The sequence below is a fragment of the Neltuma alba genome, unplaced genomic scaffold, assembly GCF_004799145.2.
Source record: "Neltuma alba isolate B1F8T4 unplaced genomic scaffold, ASM479914v2 tig00004315_pilon, whole genome shotgun sequence".
Taxonomy (NCBI): Eukaryota; Viridiplantae; Streptophyta; class Magnoliopsida; order Fabales; family Fabaceae; genus Neltuma; species Neltuma alba.
This window is the reverse complement of record NW_021633653.1, coordinates 2,073-23,051: the sequence shown is the minus strand read 5'-3', so window position 1 is coordinate 23,051 and position 20,979 is coordinate 2,073. Positions and strand designations below refer to the sequence as shown.

The following is a 20,979-nucleotide window of genomic DNA, read 5'->3' as shown; positions in this document are numbered from 1 at the left end:
TCCTCCTCTGCTAAGTTGGTTCTCAACCAATCCCTTGCTCCTCCGTCTTCGACGACCTCGCAGTCGTCGTCTTCGCCGGTACAGATCGACGGAACTTCGTCCTCGGCTGCATTCGATCCCCCACGCTCAGCGGACGTGGTCAAGATTGGATCTTCGGTGGCGCAGTCACCGGCTCAGCCGAGCCGGTGCTTGACTTGTAGGCGGCGCGTGGGCCTCACAGGATTCAAGTGCAGGTGCGGATCAACATTTTGCGGCTCCCCCACCGGTACCCAGAACAGCACGGATGTGAGTTCGACTTCAAGGGTATGGGCAGGGAGCAGATCGCGAAGGCAAATCCGGTGGTCAAGGGCGAAAAGCTCGAGAAGATCTGAAAAGTGTTACGGTCACGTCGAGTGCGAAAGCAAGTTATTCGGATCCTATGCCCGGGTCGGTTCCGATCAATTTGGTCGGTTTGGGTGTTACGGGTTGGGGGTCGGTGGGTGGTGGGTTGGTTCGTGAATTGTGATCCTTATCATCATCATGTAAATGAATTTAGTAACCTTTCCAATTGTCGGTCATTATCAGTGTGTCTGGAAATTACTTTCATTCTCATTAGAATATTGTGGCCACGTGGAGTTAAAATGAAAACAACGTAATTTTTAGTTGGGCGATGATTCTCGCCAGAAATATATGCGATGGAATATTGTAGGAGAAACGCTGAAATTGAGGACTAGGCTGTTTTTGATTTTTGTCCTTTAATAGATGGTAGGGATAGGACTTCGTTTTTATACGGCATTATGCCCCAATAGACAGCCTAATACTAATAATTTGACTGAGATGATGGCTTTTATTTTTTAAAATTTATTATTAATTGTATTTTGACTGAAAATTGAAACACTTAAAATTGAAATATTGAGCGTGAAAACAAAATGATGAAGTAAGAAGTTAGTTTATGCGAATTGGGTTTTGGGAAAATATTGATGCTTGCGAAATTGTGAAGCCACTTGGGCGAATGAAAAATGATTGAAATGAAAGGCTTGTAAAAGAAATGTGGGCGCAAGATAAAAGTTTCCAATATCCCCAGGGAATGCGATCCAAATTAAGAAAAGGTAAGCTCGCTTAGGAATGACGAAGGTGATCAGTTTACGAAAAGGGAATGCTTAAGGAAAGATCATCAGGTTGGCCCCAAAAAAAGGAAAGATCGTCAGGACAATATTTTTGAATTAATAAAATTAAAAAAGGGACAAGTTATCGGTAAAATTGGTGAGTTTAATTTTCTGATAAAACATTTGCCTGTTAAACTTCTACTTAGCCCAGTTTGACAAAAATTCGTTGGTGAAAAATTTATTTATGTTTGAATATATTTTTTCCGAAGTTTAGTTGGATAAATTAAAAATTATTTGAATGATTTATAATAAAAGTAATTTTAAACATGTAATTACTTAAAAAATATATGTTTTATAATACGCCCTATATATATACTACCTCCGGTCCTTATTATAAGACCCTATTTAACTTTTTGTTTGATCCTAATTATAAGACCCCAATCCATTTTGTCTCCTATATTTATGCATTTTTTCAATATAATCCTTCTAATAATGATAGTTCTAGCCAATATACTTAATTAGCAAGGATATTTTAGGAATGACAACATTTATTTATTACAAATAACTAACTTAACTTACTTCCTTAATCTCCTCAAATAAGTCAAATAGGTCTTATAATTAGGACCAGAGGTAGTATTTAAAAGCCTTTTTGTTTTTTTTTTTCCCACCAATATATCCGAGGGTTCGTTTGTTTCATTCGAAACGGGGCTTAGGGAATGAAAGTGATTCCATTTCCAATGATTTGGAGGGGTGTTTGGAAAACATTAAAAGTGTTTATAAAAAATATTTTTTTGTAAATCGAGATAAACTCCTCCACATATTTATTTTATATATTATTAAAATATTTTTAAAAGTATAGTTTTAATTTCATCCAAACATTTTTTTTAGTTGGCACGCGCGTGAATATGGCTACAAGAAAATGATTTTCATGCAAAATGGTGGAAATTGATTTTCTGAGCTAGAGCTAGGAAGTTTTTTGGAAAATTATTTCTTGATCACCAAAACACCGTTTTTATGTTTGATTTTTTTTTGAACCCGCCCCGATGTCCTGCCTCTCGTCCTCTTCTTCCTCGGGCACCGCTATCTCAACTCCGGCGACGTCACCTCCCACTGTCGAATGCCAAAGTCGATCTCCTCATCGTCTGCAACCTTGATCCAAGAGAACACAAAAGCAAGCATCGAAGGTGGGTCATTGATTCTCGAAGCTGGGTCATCGAAGCCACCTCATTGATCTCGTTCGTGGTTGTCGAAGATGGTCATCAAAGACATGGTTTCATGAAGAAGATTTCTAGATTTGCAAAATCTGATTCCAGTCTGTTGATTACTGTTGATTCGTAGATTTGAAAAATCGGGGAGGTTATTTTCATCAAAATATTTTCTGTGAACAAAACGGTCCTAAGTTCTTGAATTGTCTGACTTATGTCATCCTGATTGGATACGGGTCATTAAAGGACGGAGGCGTGGGAAGAGCAAAAGGTTGAAATAAATAAAAAGGTGCAATGCAAGGGCATGATTATAAACTAGATGGTGTTAATTTTGAGATATGGTGCAGATAATAATAAATAAAACCCAAAAGGCACATCAAAGATGGGTCCAACGTCATTCGATACAGTTGGAGACTGGTAGTTATGGGGTTTCAGGGGCTTCTGAGTTCTATCCAGTCCCCGAAACTTTACTGCTCCATATAGCAACTATTAAAGTCATTCTCTAAAACTAAAAGAGGGTCAACCATCATTATTGTTCTAAAGAAATAGGATTCCGAAGACTTTCATGTGTTCTGTTTTCTTCAAGCCCCAGTTATTATTTGCACATGGACCCCCACTCCTCACATCCACCTGTCCGCATCATCCCTCCCCTGCAAAACCGCATTCTAATGGCCACAGTACAAGTCACAAAGTTTGCCTTTTTAATGGCATCTATCTCCAGTGTACACTTCTCAAACTCAATCCCGATCTCTTGTTTGCTTTTGCGTCAGCCTTGCCATTCTGGCCTTTCAAGCTTCATATCCTCTTGGCTTGCCTTTTGTGCTGGTTCATCTTCTTCATTCTACCCTCAGTTTCTTTGCCCCAAGGATTTGCTTTTCTCGTTCAGTCTTCTTCTTTTTTTCCTTCCTGTCAACTTCCATATGGACTGAGAAACTCTTTTTAACTCTGTTGCCTATGCATGTCCCACCATCTCCCCCACATATTCGTCTGAAACATCAACTCTTTGTTCTTCTTCATTTCATTCTTGCATCGAATTTCGGACTTACACCGCAACACCGCCACACCGCCAACCAATTGTCTCATTAAACACGTCTCACCAATGAAATGCTCGGTTCGTCCGCTCTTTTGCATTCTGCCCATCATCGTCTTCCTAGCCATTCTCAGATGCCAAACCATCTTCTCTAAAGGCTTAGTTTCAATGGAGCTCATAAACAGCGTATTGGTTCTAAGTGCAGGTTCATTATCCAACGAGACACTGATAAAATACGCTGCCATCGACATCGGAGAAAAACAATTAAACCAAGAAATCCAGAAGATTCTTGATGTTGACTTTGGCAGTCAACCAAAACAGCCCCCGTTTTTTCCATGGAGATTCAATGCCCATGACGTTCGCTATGGACAGTGGTTGGAGTTCCGAAGGGTTCTGTCCGATTGGGCCCAAAATAAGAGATTTGAACCAAATATTATGTCCGAGTTGACACGTCTCATAAAGCATCCAATCGGCAGGCGTAATGGTCCAGTGGGCTCCGACCGCCGGTACCAGTCATGTGCGGTGGTCGGAAATAGTGGGATTCTGCTGAACAGTGAGTATGGCGAGCTGATTGATAACCACGAAGTGGTTATTCGATTGAACAATGCGAGGGTCGGAAGGTTTGACAAAAACGTAGGGACAAAAACTAACATTTCGTTTGTAAATAGCAACATCTTGCATTCATGTATGAGAAACAGAGAATGCTTTTGTCACCCATATGGATCACACATTCCAATGGTTATGTACATATGCCAGCCAGCACATTTACTGGACTACATTCTGTGCAATTCGTCTCACGAGGCGCCACTTGTGATCACCGATCCAAGGTTCGATGTGCTCTGTGCTCGAATAGTGAAGTACTATTCATTGAAACGTTTCGTTACGGAAACAGGGAAGGGGTTAGAGGAATGGAGCTCTGCTCATGGTGGTGTTTTCTTTCACTACTCTTCCGGGATGCAAGCTCTGATGATGGCTTTGGGGATATGTGCGAGAGTGAGCATGTTTGGTTTTGGCAAGTCAGCTTCAGCTAAACATCATTATCACACCAGCCAGAGGGCCGAGCTCGATTTGCATGATTATGAAGCAGAATACGCATTTTACAGAGACCTCGTCCTTGGACGGAGGCCTATACCATTTCTTCCGGACACTTTCAAGATTCCTCCCCTAACCATATATCAGTGACATTTTATTTTTACTATCATTGCCGATTTGAGTGGTAGAAACGTAAAAATACTGCCTTTTCTCATACGATGTAACCAAAATTTCGTCCAATACCGAAAAGCAATACGGATTTAAGATCTTAGACGTCTGGATACTATTCGTGTATTGATAAAAGCAGATTCGAGAACTGCTATTACAGATTCTTGACACACATCGTGACTCTTCCATGACTAAACATGCTATACAAGATCTGCATTCCATGCTCGTTTTCCGTTCTTCAACTAAAGGAGCTCCCTAATTGAATACAAAAAGCACCTGGAAGCCATACTTCAGTAGAAAGTAAAAGATCCCTTCTATTCAGCCGTTGCTTCAATCATGCGGGAGCACGCAGCTAGACGACAATAACGTCGCCTAGGATTATCAAATGGAAACTCTCGCTGAGATACAAGAGCAGCACAAAACATTTTTACTTACACCACAAGTTAGTGTCCGTTGACCTACATATACGTCAAAACCTGGAAACCATGATATTCCACTGCTATACCACGTCTTATTTTACCATATATTATATACACACATATCAAAATAGCACCATCTCGATCTCGTCACTGCGAACCTTCCATCAGGGAAAAAGTTCTTGGGTCACTTTCTGTTCCTCTCTCACTCTGCCGTGTCCATCACCATGCCTTTCTCCTCATATTTCACTTCCACCAAGTAGCTTATGCGCACCTGCCAAGAAGAAGAGCCATCTTAGATACTCCCCTTTTTAAAATTTCCACTGAAATTTCACCAATCAAGTGATTTTCATTAGTTTTTTGAGTTAGAGACTGTGTGACTTATTGTTGCGTGGTTCGTACCTGCTTGGGATCGTAGACAGCGTACTCGTTGTATTCCAAAGGGCTATCTTTGTGCTCTGAGGCAACTAACCGACCTGAGGGAACTTTAATGTCATCTTTCCAAACAAAATGCTCTGATTCATCTGTTTTTTTCCTCCCCAACCCCTTCACTCCATTTTTCTTTTCTTCCAAGGATTTTGTGTCCTATCTCAATAGATACAATAACTCAGTAAACGAAATTATTATAGAATCTAGGAAAGCTGTGAACAATGTTATTACCTCGGGTGGGTTTTTCAGCTCTGTAATCTCATTTCCTAGGGAAGCAATGGCCAGAACCAGGAAGCCTTCTGGCCTGTCCACAGCAGTAAAACCATATCTTGCGGCCTCGGCTGCGGCATCAGAACAAACAATGGCTCCCCCAAACTGTCATAGAAAAAAGAAAAGGGGAAAAGCATTGAGAAGATGCCAATGTTGGACAATATATTGAAGTTGAATGAGCTTATATATGAGTACCATATAGCCCGGAACAGGTAGGGAGCATATTGCTGGCAAGAAACCCTTGTGCAAGTGCCTCAAAAGATTTGAGCTTCGTGAACCTGACATTGTGTAACAAAATGTATATGTTTCATTCAAAAGAAACTAGTATAAAATCACGTAGGACCAAGCGTATCTTACCACACCAAAGGAGAACTTTATTAGGCAGCTTTACAATGTCTTCATAGGAAGGGCAAGCTTTGGATTCTACCGCAAAGATGTTATCTACAGACACTCCATAATCCTAAAATTCATAAAGAAGTTAACAACCCACGTAAATAAGGCATATCCATACTGGGTATAACAGAAAAGGTTCTTAGTCTTACAACGTCCCCAACTCGGACAGGTTCATAAGTTTTCTCCAGGTATTTCACTATCATGTCATAATCACTTGAGTTTTTCTCCAATGGCGAAATTGAGCAACCCAATTTCTCGTATCTGTCGGATAACGGATCATCAATGGTAGAGCCAGTCATATCTCGTATGAGATGAGAAGCCACAGTTATGTCCCGAATACACTCTAACGCAGAAGCAGCCTGGGAATATTAGGACAAACGTGAATTGAGTATTCAAGATAAGTGGTTGAACTGTGAAGGCGAATGCTCAGTTTGGCCTTACATGATCTGCAATCTCCTGATAATCTCTGAAATTGAAAGGCCTTGTGGAATGCATCAGAGTGAACCATCTTTGGCTAAAATCCGACCAAACAGCCTCAGCTTTTGGCCCTCCCTCTTTCATTGATTTCACCTTCTCTATAAATTCAAGCAGAACCTCCTCACCTGATTGGATTCAATCATCAATCATTCCGGAACAGGACATTATTATACAGATAAAAGAACGGAAAGTAATGGGGATTGGCTTAATTGGTAAATAAAAGAAGTATTTATTCTCAAAAACTGCGTCCTAGTTCTGTAAAGAGGAATCTAGACTTGGATTCCCAGATGCTACAGGCTAATGTGAGAAAATACGCCCTTAAGACTGCAAAAGGGATAACCTACACGAGGATAACTTGATAGCAATTCCAAAAATTAGGAAAAGGAAATGAAATGATTGCTACTCACATCTTTTCAGGTGAAGATTTGTAACCATGCCCACTGGAAGGTCAGGGGAGTCATAAGCCATCTCCATCAGTGCATACCTATATACAATGAAGGTCATTTCAGATCCCTTTTCAAATTAAAGAGGGGAAAATTGTTAACAAAGTTTCGTACTTATATATCTCCTGGCTGCACAAAACTTTCATAAAATTCGCAACCAAAGGCTCAAGTTTACAGTGTGTTACTGCTATCCCAAGCTGCCGAAGAGCTAGAGCTCCATGTCTAACTTCAACTCCATCATCCTATGCAGTACCACAAAACTGTGTTTATCATCTGAAAGATCAAGTTTAGGTCCAACCATTTATAAGATAGAATCATTAAGTACCATGTCAATGGGATAAAACTTGAGTGGTTTCTTCTGGAATTTCTTCTCTTTTTCCCAAGGTTCAAACTCATTCCCTGTTTTCTCATAAAAAAGCCTCAGAAATTCTTTCACTGCACTGTCAATATTCTGAAACTCCTCTAGCCGCTCCTGTGCATTCGGATCATCTCCCACTCTCCCTTCCTTGCAGTATAAATGCAAACGATTCTCTGGCACCATAATCAGTTGCATAACACAGAAGCTGCTCAAAGTGGTCATTACTGATTAGCTACTTGTTCTGTAAGTCTAATGAAGTAAAACAGAAAGAATGAATAAATGGAATTGGCCTTTGATATTTACTCATTCAATCCTCGTCCCTGGTCACAGAGAGAGAAGGCACAGTTGTACAATATCCCATCTTTTTCAAATATCTTTCCACCTTGGTCCTGCAGTTTGCTATCTTTGTAGACTCCTCTTTTCCCATAAAGCTTAAGCTGCAATGACAAGGAATTTTGTTACACAAAATAATGGAATCTTCACGTGTTTTTGTTTTGTAGTAAATAATAGTCAGTAGGAAAGAGGGTCTTATATACTTCAGCAGAAAGAGGTTCAATAGACTCTTCTCCGGGATCTTGTTTATCCCATGGTATCCCCTTGCCGTCTACAGAGAGATCAGAGACAAGATCATAAGATTCCAAAGGTTGGGGCTCTTGTTTCTCTATGCTGTCAATCAACCAACCCTCCCTCACCACGCGTATTCCTCTCTCCCTACAAGAAAAATGCTTCAGTCGAGTAAGAAATCTTGTGTGTTTTCTCGAATAAACAAAGAAATCTCATCTCATTATTTTCAGTTTCTCTGTATCAATCAGGCGGGTGGGTATTGATCATAGCATACAAACGTTAAAAGATACAAAACACCATCTCCGTCTTTCACAAATGATTCAGCACCAGTTCGAACTCTAGTATCGGACCTTTGTTATATTACTTCAATGTCGGAAACTCTCATGTTGTTAATCAATAGGGCTAAATAAAACTCAAACTCGCAGTAATGCAGAAAATCAAACTGAGGAATGACATTGTTCACCATGTGTATGTTAGAGAGCCAAATAAAATGAGAACAGCACAAAGCAATATCGGGCAAATGACGCCTCCTAAAGCACTCACATGGCTTCTGCAAGTTTGGATGTTCCACCACGCTCTCGCTCAGCAGGCGAAGCCACCAAACAAGTTGCCCCTGATCAATAGTTCAATAAACCAATCTGGTTATACAAAAGCAGTTTAACAGGACTAAAATGGCGTCCTGAAAATACAACATTACCAATTACAGAGTTTGCCACCTTCCCTCCGTGCTTCTCAATAGTTTTTTTCCAATATTGCTATGCAAGCCAAAACAAATTCCAATCACTAACAACAACCAGTAGTAACATAAAAAACTCAATAAAAAGAAAGACGTAAAGGGCAAAGAGTACATGTGTCCGAGTGAGACGACCCATGAGAGAAATCATCATTCCAGTGAAAGGCTTCTCTGCTGAGCCTAAATCCCTGTGAGGCCTTCGAATTGGGTCTCGATATTTCTTCAACAACTGCAAACGCACAATAATGAATAATCAAGACACAGTTTAGAGTGACAACAATTGTATCTTTATAAGGACAAGACAGGATAGTGAATCACATCTGAAACAGGAGAATTCTGCACAGAATCTGGTAGTTTAATGGCTTCCTCTTTCCTTGGAGGGTCTCTTGTCCTGAAAGTGCAGCTAGACCACTCGCTGTAAAATCCTCTGCAAGAATAACGTCTCCCATCGAACTCCAGAGTTCCATTGCAAACCGGGCATTTTTCTAATGCACCATAAAACACCACATCCTGGCTGTTCATGTATAAAAATACAAGTTATTCGCGTCAATAATGTAAGGAATTCTCATTTTGAGGATGTTTATATCTTGTCCATGAAATTTACATAACTGTAACCCCAAATCCTACCTTTGAGCTTTACATGATTCAATGCTTTTTTTTCTTCCCAACAGTATTTATGACTTAAGTGACGAGTAAGGATATAGGAGTGAGATGATGGAATTACAAAAAAAAAAAAAAAAGTTTTCTCCATTCATACTGGAAAGACATAAGCCGTAAGTTAATCGTCTAACCATCTCCGAGTAATTTCAAGGTCAGAGCCAGAAGAATCGAGGCCGTTAGCTTCAAGAACTTGTCGCATTTGCTCAACAGAAAGGTGCTCTTTAATGGCTTTGCAAAACTCATCGTATTCGGCTGCAACATCTGCGACGGATTTGCCGTTGGTGTAGCCGTCTTCTCCACTTTCTTCATGCTTGGGCTTCTTTGGAGAATGCTCTGCTTCCTGTGACTTGGACTCTGCCTTCTGCTTCCTCATCTTCACCTTCTCTTCGTCCCCAGGTGCATGAAGGTGCGCTTGCGACCTCCTCTCATGAACCTTCAAATCCCCAAATCACTTTGAACGTAAACCAAGAGAACGTACTAGCTATATACGTTAAAACTTTCGAAAGATCAAGGTACAAACACTCCCTTTTCTTTTCCATTTTCCTTGTAACTATTTTGGACTTCTCTTTCACAGATTTTTGTTAAAAAAACATAGCATGTGATTAATTAACTAAAATGGGGAGAAAAGACGACGTTTTCGGCGACGAAGAATACAAAGAAGCAGAAGAAATATAGTGTACCTTCATCTTCGGGCTTATTTCAAAATAAACGAACAACAACGAGTGCAGAAAAAACACACAGAATCTAGGAATAGAGCAGAAGTCTAAGGTTTAAGAGCGAGAGGAGGTGTGCACTAAATAAGCAATGGAAAACTAGTTTGCGGACTCACATGATTATGAGCTCGAAGCCTGGGGGGGTGGTGCAGCTCCGAACTGCCACGTACATGGAGATTTCCCAAGAAACAAGTTGTCCTGTCGTTGCGACCACATGCCACGTATCCTGCGACGAAGGATGTAGAGACACGTGGCAAAGTGGGTATATTTCCCGCCCTACAAGGTCGACAAGTGTGGCAATGGCTTCTGTCGTTTGATCTGTCAGTGCTGAATGGAGGCATTGTTTGTACCAGTCGGCTGAAGTAAGGGAACGGTGTTTTCTAATCCATCATTCGGCAGAGATGAATGCGCGGTATATCATGTCTTGTAGCAGATTCTCCAGTGAAATACTCTCAAAACCACTCAAAAAGAATATAATTTTAAATTAATTTTTATTAATAAGAGTAGTTTGTTATATAAAATATTTTTAAAATAGGTTAATATAATTTTTATCCATCAAATTTTTTAAGTTCAAACCATAAATTTTTTATGTCTTAATTTTTTTTCATCTAAAACATTGATCTTATAATTTAATAATATCTAAATTATTTTATTTTTTAAAAGACCAAAACCTATAACTTAAAATTTAAAAAGTTAAAACAAAATTTCGTGCAAACTTAACAAATTAAAGATTATATTGAGCCTTTAAAAGCTAATATATATCTTTTATAAATAATTTATTCATATTTACCTCGACATTGAGTGAGAGTTAGAACTTAGAAGTTAAGAAAGACACTTGTGAATACGACTAAAATTTGGATAACGAAGACATCAACCAAACTCACCGCAGGGCTAGGGAGTATCCAACTTCTTCTCGAAGGCGGGGTATGTTGTAAGTTGCGCCGGCATTATTCGCAGTTTTCCATAAACAGAGGAAACCGGCTTCGTTTCCTGTGCATGCTACGAGATCCTTTCTTTTCTCTCTCCCTCTCTCTCTTGCCCTTTTAAGATTAGAATAGACGAGAGTATACATTCTCCATGGGTCTAAATTAAACTATCCAATCTTCTTGTATGCTAACTTCGGTCCTATTACTATAACTAAGGTTTTATAATTATAATTAGGACCGGAGGTAGCATATCGGTTTTTTAAGTTTTTAAATTTACATGCGTTTCCTTTAAGTTATTGTCTCAAGCGGAGTTTTAGCTTCCAAAAAATCACATTTTTATATATATTATAACAATATAGCATTTGTTAATATTGGTCATTTGAGCTGTTATCAAACTTAATTGATGCAAAGACAATTTTCAGCTTAGTACTTGTGATTAGGGATGAAAATATGTCAGGTCAGATGAGTTTTTGTTCTTAACAGGCCAAGCCTGTTTAGTAACACACTGACTTGAGCCTGACTTGTGACCTATAATAAGTTTTTTTTTTTCAACCTAAGCCTGATTTGTATAAAGGCTTGACCTGGCCTAATTCTGTTTAAAAAGCTTATAATTTTAAAATTTTGAAAATGCATAATAAAAAATATATAGGCCAATAACAAATGTAAAATATACATACTACATAATAATTATTTTTTATTATTATCTTTTATTTAAATTTTAATGTCACAAGTAATATTTTAAATTTGAATTACAGTTAATATTATTAAAAAAACTTATAATTACATATTAAAATTTAAAATAAAACTAGATATAAGTACAGAATAAAAATTAAAAATATAATAAAAAAAAGATCAAGCCAAACCTAACAGGCTTTTTAAAAAACTTAGACCTGACCTATTAAACTAAACAGGCTATAAAAAAGCTTGAGTCCTTTTCTATTTTGAAAAAGAGGTTACGTACTTCTCGCAAACCTCCAGGCCTATTTCTATTTTTACCTGTGATCTTTTGATTTTCACTCTCCTCTGACATTTCCTTGCCCGATAAATAACACGGTGAGGGTCCCTTCTCTTCAACACCGAAACGGACAGCTCTCTATCTCCCTTCTCTCTTTTTTTTCCCCTTGAAGGAACTTTTGGCAATTGGTCGGTCAAACCTAACCTCAGGAGAATCGAAATTTCCAAACCCTTCCTCACGTGGACTGAGGATTACCAAATTTTGAAGGAAACACATTCTCTTTATTTTTCAAGTATATCAGTTTTTCTTACTTAGCTGATCACCTAATCTCTAACTATATACATGAGATACCAGTCAATTTTAAAAGTTAATTCCCTTCAAATTCAAACAAATCTTAAATGTCCCCATTTCTAAACTGAGAAAAATTCTGCAGATGTTAGAGAGAGAATGTTGGGAAAAAAAAAGAAAAACTGGTATGCACTACTTTTCAATTTTGATGATGATATTGCTTGGAAAGTGGTAAATTTGTCAAAAGCTCTGGGCCGTTCATTACAATTCCCAAATTTTCATGAGTCGCCAAGATTAGACTGTACGTATAGATAGCACTTGACATATCCTCAATATAATCTTCAATGGATCCCAGGGTTCGTTTCCCATCTATTTAAAAACCTCATGCACAATTTTTAGGTGCAAATCAATTTAAGACAGTCAGCCTCTAATATATACATAAACTTGTCCAATAATTATACTCACTGCAAGAAAATTAATAACATGGACAAACGCCTAGTATAATCTGGTTTATTAATCTGTGTCTTCGTACGTACCATGCACAAGGAATCACGCGTATCATAAAGCATGTCCATATCTACAAGCAAATTAGTCATAGTATTAATGAATAAGTTTAATTAACAGAAGTAAAATCCTTACATGAAGATTAACATTTAGCAATGAAGAGGATAAATTTTCTGCATTGAAGACATTACAGACGCCACAAACTACATCCCCTCCTCGGCAACGGCGATGAGAAAATTCGTCTCTTTCATCACTTGATGTGAAATGTCTTATTCTGTTTCATGCCTCCATAGTTTTTGAGAACCACCAATGCCACTAATCTTCATGGTAATTATAGGAAATTAAGTCATATATAATTACATATAGTTAACGGGAATTACATTTTGTTCCTTGAACATATTATAGTTTAATAACAAAATTAGCATATAAATTTGAAGTTATAGCAAAAATAAAGAAGTTGAGTGAGAGACTGAAAAAAAAAAAACAAATAAATCTTAAGGTGATGTGCTAATCTCATAATTAAAGTTTGATGTTCAAGGAAGTGAAATAATGTAGCACCCCTGGATATATATCTGAAAAAAATGGAAAGAAAGCCATAGTGAATAGCAACTTAACATTCTTGAGAGGCTGAAGTAGTAGTGATGGAATATTCCTTGTCATCATCATCTTCAAAACGAGGGGTGTGACCTTTTCCAAAGGATCTGATATGATCTTTGAGAGATCTCTTGTGCTTGAAATCAGAACCGCAGGAGCAATACCAGAACTTGCCACAGTTCTTCTCGTGAGTCCTCCAATCTCCTTTAACGGCGAAGGGTTTGGCGCATTTTCTGCAGACAAAAGGCTTAGAACCATGCTTCCTCTTGAAATGGGTTTGGAGGGTTCTGAAGTCCTTAAGAGGCTTGCCTCTTGGATGGTTGATGTTGTTTTTGCAGCCTTGGGCACAACAGTAACATGGCAGTCTCAGCATTGCCGCTGGTTGTGTTCCTTTCAGTGATTCTGCTCCTTTTCTGTACTCTGATCCGTGACCCCACATATGCATCTGCAATAGTTACATGCCAAAATACAAGTAAATTTGTTACTGTTATATTAGTGTTGGGATTCAAATGTTACTATAAGAAACTAATGAATTAAATGAAGACCGCATTAATTAGGAGAGATGTGAATAATTGCAGCTACGTATACCCTAGTTGTCCTTATGATTCATATCACAGAATTTTTTTTTTTTAAAAATAACAATTATATGTATCCTTGCAAGAGGTCATGTGCACCCTATTATCTGTCTAACAATAATTCATTCCTTTACGATGATCCTTTCTGGTATTTTAACCACAGAATGATAAACAAGAGGAAAGGAAGACCCCTGTGGAATGATTATAGCAAGTGTCATTATTACAATCTCTTTAAAAGTTTCGATTTGTTCATTTCTTTTAAAGCATTTCTGAAACATCTATTGGACAGGCGAATCCATGTACAATGATGGCGCCTAAATAAGAAAATCTAATGCAATTGATAGCGCCATAAATTATAGAGCCGAATTCTTTTCGCCATTTAAACAATGAAACTTGTTGCCAACAGCTAGCTAGGAGATCTCTAATTATAATTACTGTTGTGTGCGATCTTCCCCACCTTTCGGGGGATACATATGGAAGCACAGAATAGTAATATATTTTTCTAAAAACTAGCCATAGAAAACACACACAAAATTCAATTTCCCCTCTCTCAACTGGTGATGATATTTGAGTATCTACATGTATTGTATGAACTTCATTTGAAACTATAAATTTAAAATTTTGAGTATGAGAAATCGATGAGATTAAAAGAAAAAGAAAAACTAACCTGCAAGTTATTATACCTATTGAAGGTTTTGCTGCATATGGAACAAGTAAACTGCATCGGCCCAACAAGGATCTGTGCAGGAGTTGGTATCCAGAATCTTCTCTCTGTGTTAGAATTCTTAGAGCACTCTTGAAAGCTTCTATTATTCACCACTTCTTCTTCCTTCACATCGGTAACTTTCTTATTCTTCTGATCATCATCAGCCTCAAAACCTTGTGTGTTAGGTAATCCTATGTGCAAAGCCACAGTCACTTGCTCATCTACGTCGTCCTTCTCTTCTTTAATTACCCCAACAGTACCATAGCCTTCCTCTTTTGAGGGCTTTTCAGTTAAAATTGGCAAAAACTGAATAGTCTCTTTGTGAATCACAGAAGATGAAGGAGGAGGAGGAGGAGGATATGAAGACGGTTTGAGCCATTCAAAGAAAGCGGGAGCATGAAAGTTCATACTCTTGTCTTCTGCACTGTAATATTCTCTTAAATCCATCTCCAGATAGAGATCAGAGCGGAAGAGAGAGTTCTTGGGTTGTTAGCTTCTGAAATTCCCTCCTCAGAAAAGAGCCATACTGAATCCAGCTGACTTGGTCAGAAGTATACCTGCACTGCACTTATGGGGTTTTGATTTATGAAAGACAGGTTGGGTCATCTTTAGCTTTCCCTTTTCTATATAAAAGGAAATTTTAAGGGTAAATACATATATTTAATCCATTGATTAACTCTAATAAATTGATAGAGACCAATCAAATTGAGCTGAGCTGCATAGAGCAAAAGTCTGCCTTTAATACACGCATTTTAATGAAATTTTTGTGCCAATTTGACTATGTATTAAACAGGCTTTGATATGTATCTTTTTAAGGAGAGAGAGTAAATGGTGGGGGATTGGAAATGACGTGAAAAATGAGACTCGCTGATCACTGATTAGTTGAAAAAGAATTGTCCCAAAAGAATTCTATAAAACTATACGTACTGATTGATGGCAATAGGAAGTATATACGTATGTGAATGGAAGTTGACCCAATAATGCACAGATTTTCTCACATATTGACATTGAAGGAACTGAAATCGAATAGGAGAATGCAAACACAGACGCATTTGGTCAATACCTAAACGGAGAAAAGTATCCCTAGACATGATGAACAAACTCTCTCAAACAGTACTCCCAATTAATAAGGACCGATTAGTCGGAATGTTGTACGTTTCGTGTCAGTTAATTTAATTCCTTGAAGTCAATAATTTAATTAAGAAAAGTGTACACCTGATTGATGATGGCTAGCTTCAATTTCAATTCTCAGCTCGGCATGTACGCGCTCCGAGAAGCTTCCCGTTCGGTTTCAAATTATTCAAAGAGAAACAGCTTAATTCCCACACTTTTGATACGGATTAATACGAGCCATAATAAATCTAATTGTTTTCTGGTTATTCCTCACAAGAAAAATTCTCCGCAGGGTACGGTTAAGTTGCATGGTTCCTCACCAAAACTCTGTGAAAAAGCTGTATAAACTGGAATTAGGTCCCACAAAGCTAAGTTTATTAAGACCAGGACATGCTTATAAGTCTGAGTAACAACGCTGGCAAAATTATTTACAAATCACCTCTCAATAAGGCTTTTATATCAGCAACGGGATTTGAATCTCCACAGCGATCAAATCATTACTAACTGGAGCACTTTTGGTTGATATATTAACTTTGATTTTGTAATTGGTGAGTTATGAGAGAGACAAATGCATAATGTCTTCACATTTATGTTTTGCTCATAGTCGTGCATGGTGATCCTGTGGTGCCCACATAATATATATATATATGCGCCTGATTATATTGCACGGAGCTAGCTTTTATGTTGTTTACAAATATCCTCAATAGTAGGTGTGTCGTCAATCATAAGTATTTCTTATCAACCATGACTTCACCAATTGCTGTATCTATTGTACATAATTCTATAAGATTCTGGCAAGAAAAAAGGGTTTCATGAGATTAAACATGGTGTTCTAAGGCTTTATAGTTAATGACCATACATGTAACTAACGGCGACCAATCAATGTACCGAAATCAAATGAAGGCCATGAGCATGTAAAGAAGGAATTCGTTCTCTGTAGTAGTCTTTAACGTAAAGGTAAAATTGCGCAACGTGTGATTGATGCTTTTCGGGTGCATTGTTGTGAAAAGCAGGCTCCATTACAAGACCGCCGTCGTTTCAACATTTATTTTGTTCATCAATCCTCCCGAAAACATCTCTTTATCATTTTACATGATGTTATTACAAATAATTTGCCTGTCTCGATCAATATTGATTAGTTGTCTTGTTTTCTCTCCTGAGTACATAGTTTACTCTATATATTCCAACATCCATTGTATCAAGACACGCATACAGCATATCTAATTCCTGAATTCTCTCCAGGAAAATTAAAAAAGAAAAACACATTCAATTATTGAAGGCCTCTCTGTTATGTAATAATCCAAATTCTCCAATCTGCCGCACATATGATTAGTAGATAAGTTCATTATGTGAAAAAAGAAAATCACCAATCCTGCTTTAATTTCTAGAACATCATTTAATTTGCCCAAACTGAGACTAAGAGATTCAGGGCCTTATGTGAAGCATTCTTAATTACTTCTCAAAATTTTTGGATCCCACCAGTTTCAAATGAACCTCCAAAATATACTTGGATAAAAATCCTAATCACAACTTCATTGCATCGAGAATAATGATAGCCTATTATTTTCAATTCATACATATATATATATAGCTATGTTATTACTTGCAAACCCCAATTTAACGGTGATGAATTACATAAGTATAATTTATCCCAGGAAAATAAACTAGTCAAATTACGCCAACGTTTTCTTCTCATGGTCATCATAATGTGCTCATAAATGAACATTGGTTTTTGTTCTCGCCGAAAATATTGAATTCCAAATAAACGGGTTTGATTCATATATGTATATGTATACTACCACAAATAAGACTACTTCCAATTAGTGTGTATATGGATATGTAACCCCAAAAGAATATAATGGCCAGAAGCATTATTTGTTTTCTTTCAACTTTCAAGCTAAGTGCGTTCGTGTAAAAGTTGTAAGGCTATTAATGTTGGTGTTTGGGTTTGACTGGAAATTAATGGAAACTCTCCGTAATTGAAGGATTTGGTCTTTGGTGGAGCCATAGAGGGGGAAAGAAAGAGACAGGTTAATTAGTGTGCTGCCTACACTAAAACAAGAAAAAAGAAAGGAAAAAAAGAAAGAAAGAAAGAAAGGAAGACACGTACATAAAAAGATTGAAAGATATACGAAGATGTCCCAAATATAATCATGATAACTAATAATCAACATCGGTGTTCTTGTTTTTTCTCCTCATGGCTAATGTAATTAAGCTCATTTTCATTTTACCCTGATTAAGGAGGTTGGCTATTTAGTAGATATATTATTACAAGATACATTGATTTATTAAAAATAGATTAATTATAAAAACTAATCATGTATATGATATGCATTTGGGATAAAGATAAAATCATAAAATAACCAATAGACACTTTACGGTCAGCTTAGTCCGAAATCAATATTTTTGTTGTAGCAGAAAAGGAAAAAAAAAATAAAGAAGAAGAAGAAGCCGATCTTTCTTATGATTTTCATTATAATGTTTTGTAATTTATGTTACCATTAATCCATATTGAGTGATGTTCTCGTTTCAAGTTTTAATGACTAATTATCTTGGAGATGTTAAAAATAACATTTTATCATTAAGGGTTTGTGTCATATATAAGGTGAACAATTTTATAACTTTAAAATTCACCTGACGACTATATTTTTAATAACAAAGTAATTGGCTGATGACTAAAGTAAACTCCCGTAAACTACAATTAACCTCCACACGTAAGTTCTGGCCTATAAAAAACTTTCAAAGTCGCCGCTCTTCCAGGAAATTAAGAAGTTGAAAACTTGAAATATTATTGGAAGGTAGTGGAAATTGACATCATATATGGACTTTAATTAGAAGGGTCATTTGATGATAATAATTGTGGTTTTGGGTTTGGTTGGTCAAGAAAGAAGCTAGCTAATCTCTACATCAATTGACCATTTCACTGACCTCTATTTCTCACACGGCAGTTTTAGTTTGAAGCGTTAGGGTTTGTGTGAATGCTATTACACCAACCAACACATAGATTAATTAATCATTCATTATTTCAATGGCGAGACCCACCCAAAGGCATTAGAATGTAATCTTCAAACTGGAAAATTGATCGAAAGAGACACTTTCTCATTAATTCCACAAACTTGGTCAAGAATAAGAAGTATATCTAGCTATGTCAATGTAAAATTTACAAGAAACTGTTGTATTTATTTATAAATTATGAATTGTGTCAGTTATCTTAAAGTTCATGTAATGCTAAGGGGAAAAAAGTGTCTTCAAATAAGAATCTGAACAAAAAAAAAAGAAAAAAAGAAACAAATCTAAACTGTTTATATTAGATCTAAATGCTTCAGATTATGAGCATTGAAACCACTCCTATTCATTGTTTAGACATTTGATGAATGGACCTCAACAATTATATTACTCCTCCGATCATTAATATAAGACCCATTTAACTCATTTGATTAGATTAAAGAAGTTGGTTAAGTTAGTTAATTATAGAAAATATAATGTATTTTTTCTAAAATACCAAAATCATCTACTTGATTATAGTTGAAGAATATCCATAAGGGTAATTTAGGAAAAACTGATAAATATGAGAAATATGTTTTATATTTAGGATCAAAATTAACTTAACAATTAGGTCCTATATTAAAAATCGGAGGAGTATTAGTTTCAAATCTTTCATCATTGCTGTGTATCCGTCAAGTAATTAACTACCACCAACTGCGGAAAACTGGTTTTTGCCTCATTTAGTGTGAAAACCGAAGCTTCTTTCCCAACCACATCAACTGCGCCCTCCAATACCTTTTCCCCACATGTGTGTGATGAAAACGCAGAGGTCTCTAGTAATTTCTCGTCGGCGACAAAAAAAAAAAAAGCGATTTGTAAGTTTATTCTGAATTTTCTGTGTTTTCATATTTTGAAATAACGGATTATTGATTAGTTCATTATCAATACCAATGAGAATAATTTTCTTAAAATTCATTTGACAATAATCGTCCATTGATGTATAATTACCTATTGTTCTTTAACCAATTAAAGTTGTTCATACAGATTAAGAGAGCTATTGAATTGCCTACATTGTAGCAAAATCTTAGAGATATGCTTTAATCAAGAGTAACACGGTAAAAGAAATAATCAATATTTCATTGAAAATTTTAAAGTGATATGTTTAAGAGTAAATAAATCTAAAACTCTATAAAGTATTCATTACTATATATATTTTAAAATGGAAAGGAGTAATGTAGATCTCTCTCTCTCTCTTTTTTTTGTTGATAAAGAATAATATAGATCTCTTTCTACAAGTCTTTTGTTGTTCTCTTTATTTCCTCCGGCCTCCACTGGGATTCGGATTACATTTGTAAAGCAATAATTGCGTTTGCATCAGGAGTTAGCCTTTTATAGCTAGGCAGATTCCTAAGAGGCTTTTTCACCATCTTTAAAGCACAAAAGAACGGATGCTGGCACTTCCAAAACGCTTTTTCATCGTCTTCTTTACTTCCATCCTGGAGCTTCTTTTTATGTTTAATTAGTTTAGCTGTTAACAATTTAATTTAACATTTAAGCAAGAAATAAATTAGGTTAATATGTTAAAATTAAGGGATAAAAGGCTTCATTCTCGCCTGTCAGACTTTATAAGCTGTGAATTTAAACATTTAAAACTAAAAGTCTCCAACTTAAGAAAAGCGAATGCAACGCAAGTGAAGTTTCCCCCCCCCCCTAATTTCTATCTCTCTCCGTTTTTTTCCAAGCAGTTTCACATGTTTAAGAGACATTTTGTATCCTGTTAATTTTAAACGATCTTTGAATTTTGAAATCCACGCACAACATTAATGTTAGCAAATAAAATTTGAACCTTTTTTTGGCCAACAAAAATTGAACTTAAAATGATGTTTAGCTGTTCAATTTATTTACATATAGTCTGACACATTCTTGTGTCTAAAATAATAGGAAGAGTGGACGAATCTTGATTGTCTTACCAGCCAACACTTGGCCGCCCCGATATAGTCTCTATCATATGCCGTTGAATGACGGATACATACACACACACACACACCACACACACATATATATATATATATCATGTTGATCTTAAAGGTCTTCTTGAAAAAGATATAGAGGCATGCACTATTTACGAAAATAAAAGTTATTTATATATAACTGATAATGTCTTATCGACGTTGAAGATTGATAGATGACTTACAGCTTCATTCTCTATAATAAATAAAAGTTCAAAAGTTCATATATTATTATATTACCGTAGGTAAAACTAAACCATGAGATTTACCTAGGGGCAAAAGTTTAGACTTTATGCGTTAACTTTGTCTCTATAATTACTCAGTATAATCTTAATTATTTGCATTAAT

At 36.6% G+C, this 20,979-nt stretch overlaps 3 protein-coding genes and 1 pseudogene across 3 annotated transcripts; 2 read left to right on the top strand and 2 right to left on the bottom strand.

Annotated features, from left to right (window-relative positions):
• The first annotated feature begins 3 nt into the window (after window positions 1–3).
• LOC114744275 (zinc finger A20 and AN1 domain-containing stress-associated protein 6-like) lies at window positions 4–666 on the top strand (annotated as a pseudogene).
• A 2,672-nt stretch (window positions 667–3,338) lies between these two features.
• Window positions 3,339–4,502, top strand: LOC114744274 (beta-1,6-galactosyltransferase GALT29A-like; the record flags this gene model as incomplete). Its single annotated transcript, XM_028932456.1, has 1 exon — window positions 3,339–4,502. A coding segment is annotated over one exon (1,164 nt), but the record flags the coding sequence as incomplete, so codon positions are not given.
• Window positions 4,503–4,816: 314 nt separating this feature from the next.
• LOC114744276 (protein ADP-ribosyltransferase PARP3-like) lies at window positions 4,817–10,317 on the bottom strand. The gene is made up of 18 exons (XM_028932457.1): window positions 10,093–10,317; window positions 9,395–9,696; window positions 8,922–9,117; window positions 8,719–8,832; window positions 8,568–8,625; window positions 8,414–8,483; window positions 7,843–8,017; window positions 7,610–7,743; window positions 7,274–7,511; window positions 7,063–7,190; window positions 6,913–6,989; window positions 6,470–6,630; window positions 6,178–6,387; window positions 5,993–6,095; window positions 5,831–5,913; window positions 5,597–5,740; window positions 5,339–5,521; window positions 4,817–5,210 (listed from the first exon to the last, which is right to left on the bottom strand). Exons 1-18 carry the CDS (start codon window positions 10,315–10,317, stop codon window positions 5,142–5,144), a joined length of 2,670 nt encoding a protein of 889 aa, XP_028788290.1. The 3' UTR covers window positions 4,817–5,141.
• Window positions 10,318–13,057: 2,740 nt separating this feature from the next.
• LOC114744273 (zinc finger protein WIP3-like) lies at window positions 13,058–14,987 on the bottom strand. The gene is made up of 2 exons (XM_028932455.1): window positions 14,486–14,987; window positions 13,058–13,688 (listed from the first exon to the last, which is right to left on the bottom strand). Exons 1-2 carry the CDS (start codon window positions 14,969–14,971, stop codon window positions 13,260–13,262), a joined length of 915 nt encoding a protein of 304 aa, XP_028788288.1. The 5' UTR covers window positions 14,972–14,987; the 3' UTR covers window positions 13,058–13,259.
• Window positions 14,988–20,979: the final 5,992 nt, after the last annotated feature.

Bases quoted from the DNA above. Each gene is read 5' to 3' on its own strand.
- LOC114744276 (XM_028932457.1), bottom strand. From the start codon at position 10,317: ATGCCTCCATTCAGCACTGACAGATCAAACGACAGAAGCCATTGCCAC. The intron at 9,697-10,092 runs GTGAGTCCGCAA...GGGGATTTGAAG, and splicing joins GGCTTCGAGCTCATAATCAT to GTTCATGAGAGGAGGTCGCA. The intron at 9,118-9,394 runs GTTAGACGATTA...ATACATGAACAG, and splicing joins CTTGAAATTACTCGGAGATG to CCAGGATGTGGTGTTTTATG.
- LOC114744273 (XM_028932455.1), bottom strand. From the start codon at position 14,971: ATGGATTTAAGAGAATATTACAGTGCAGAAGACAAGAGTATGAACTTT. The intron at 13,689-14,485 runs GTTAGTTTTTCT...TAACTATTGCAG, and splicing joins ATAGGTATAATAACTTGCAG to ATGCATATGTGGGGTCACGG.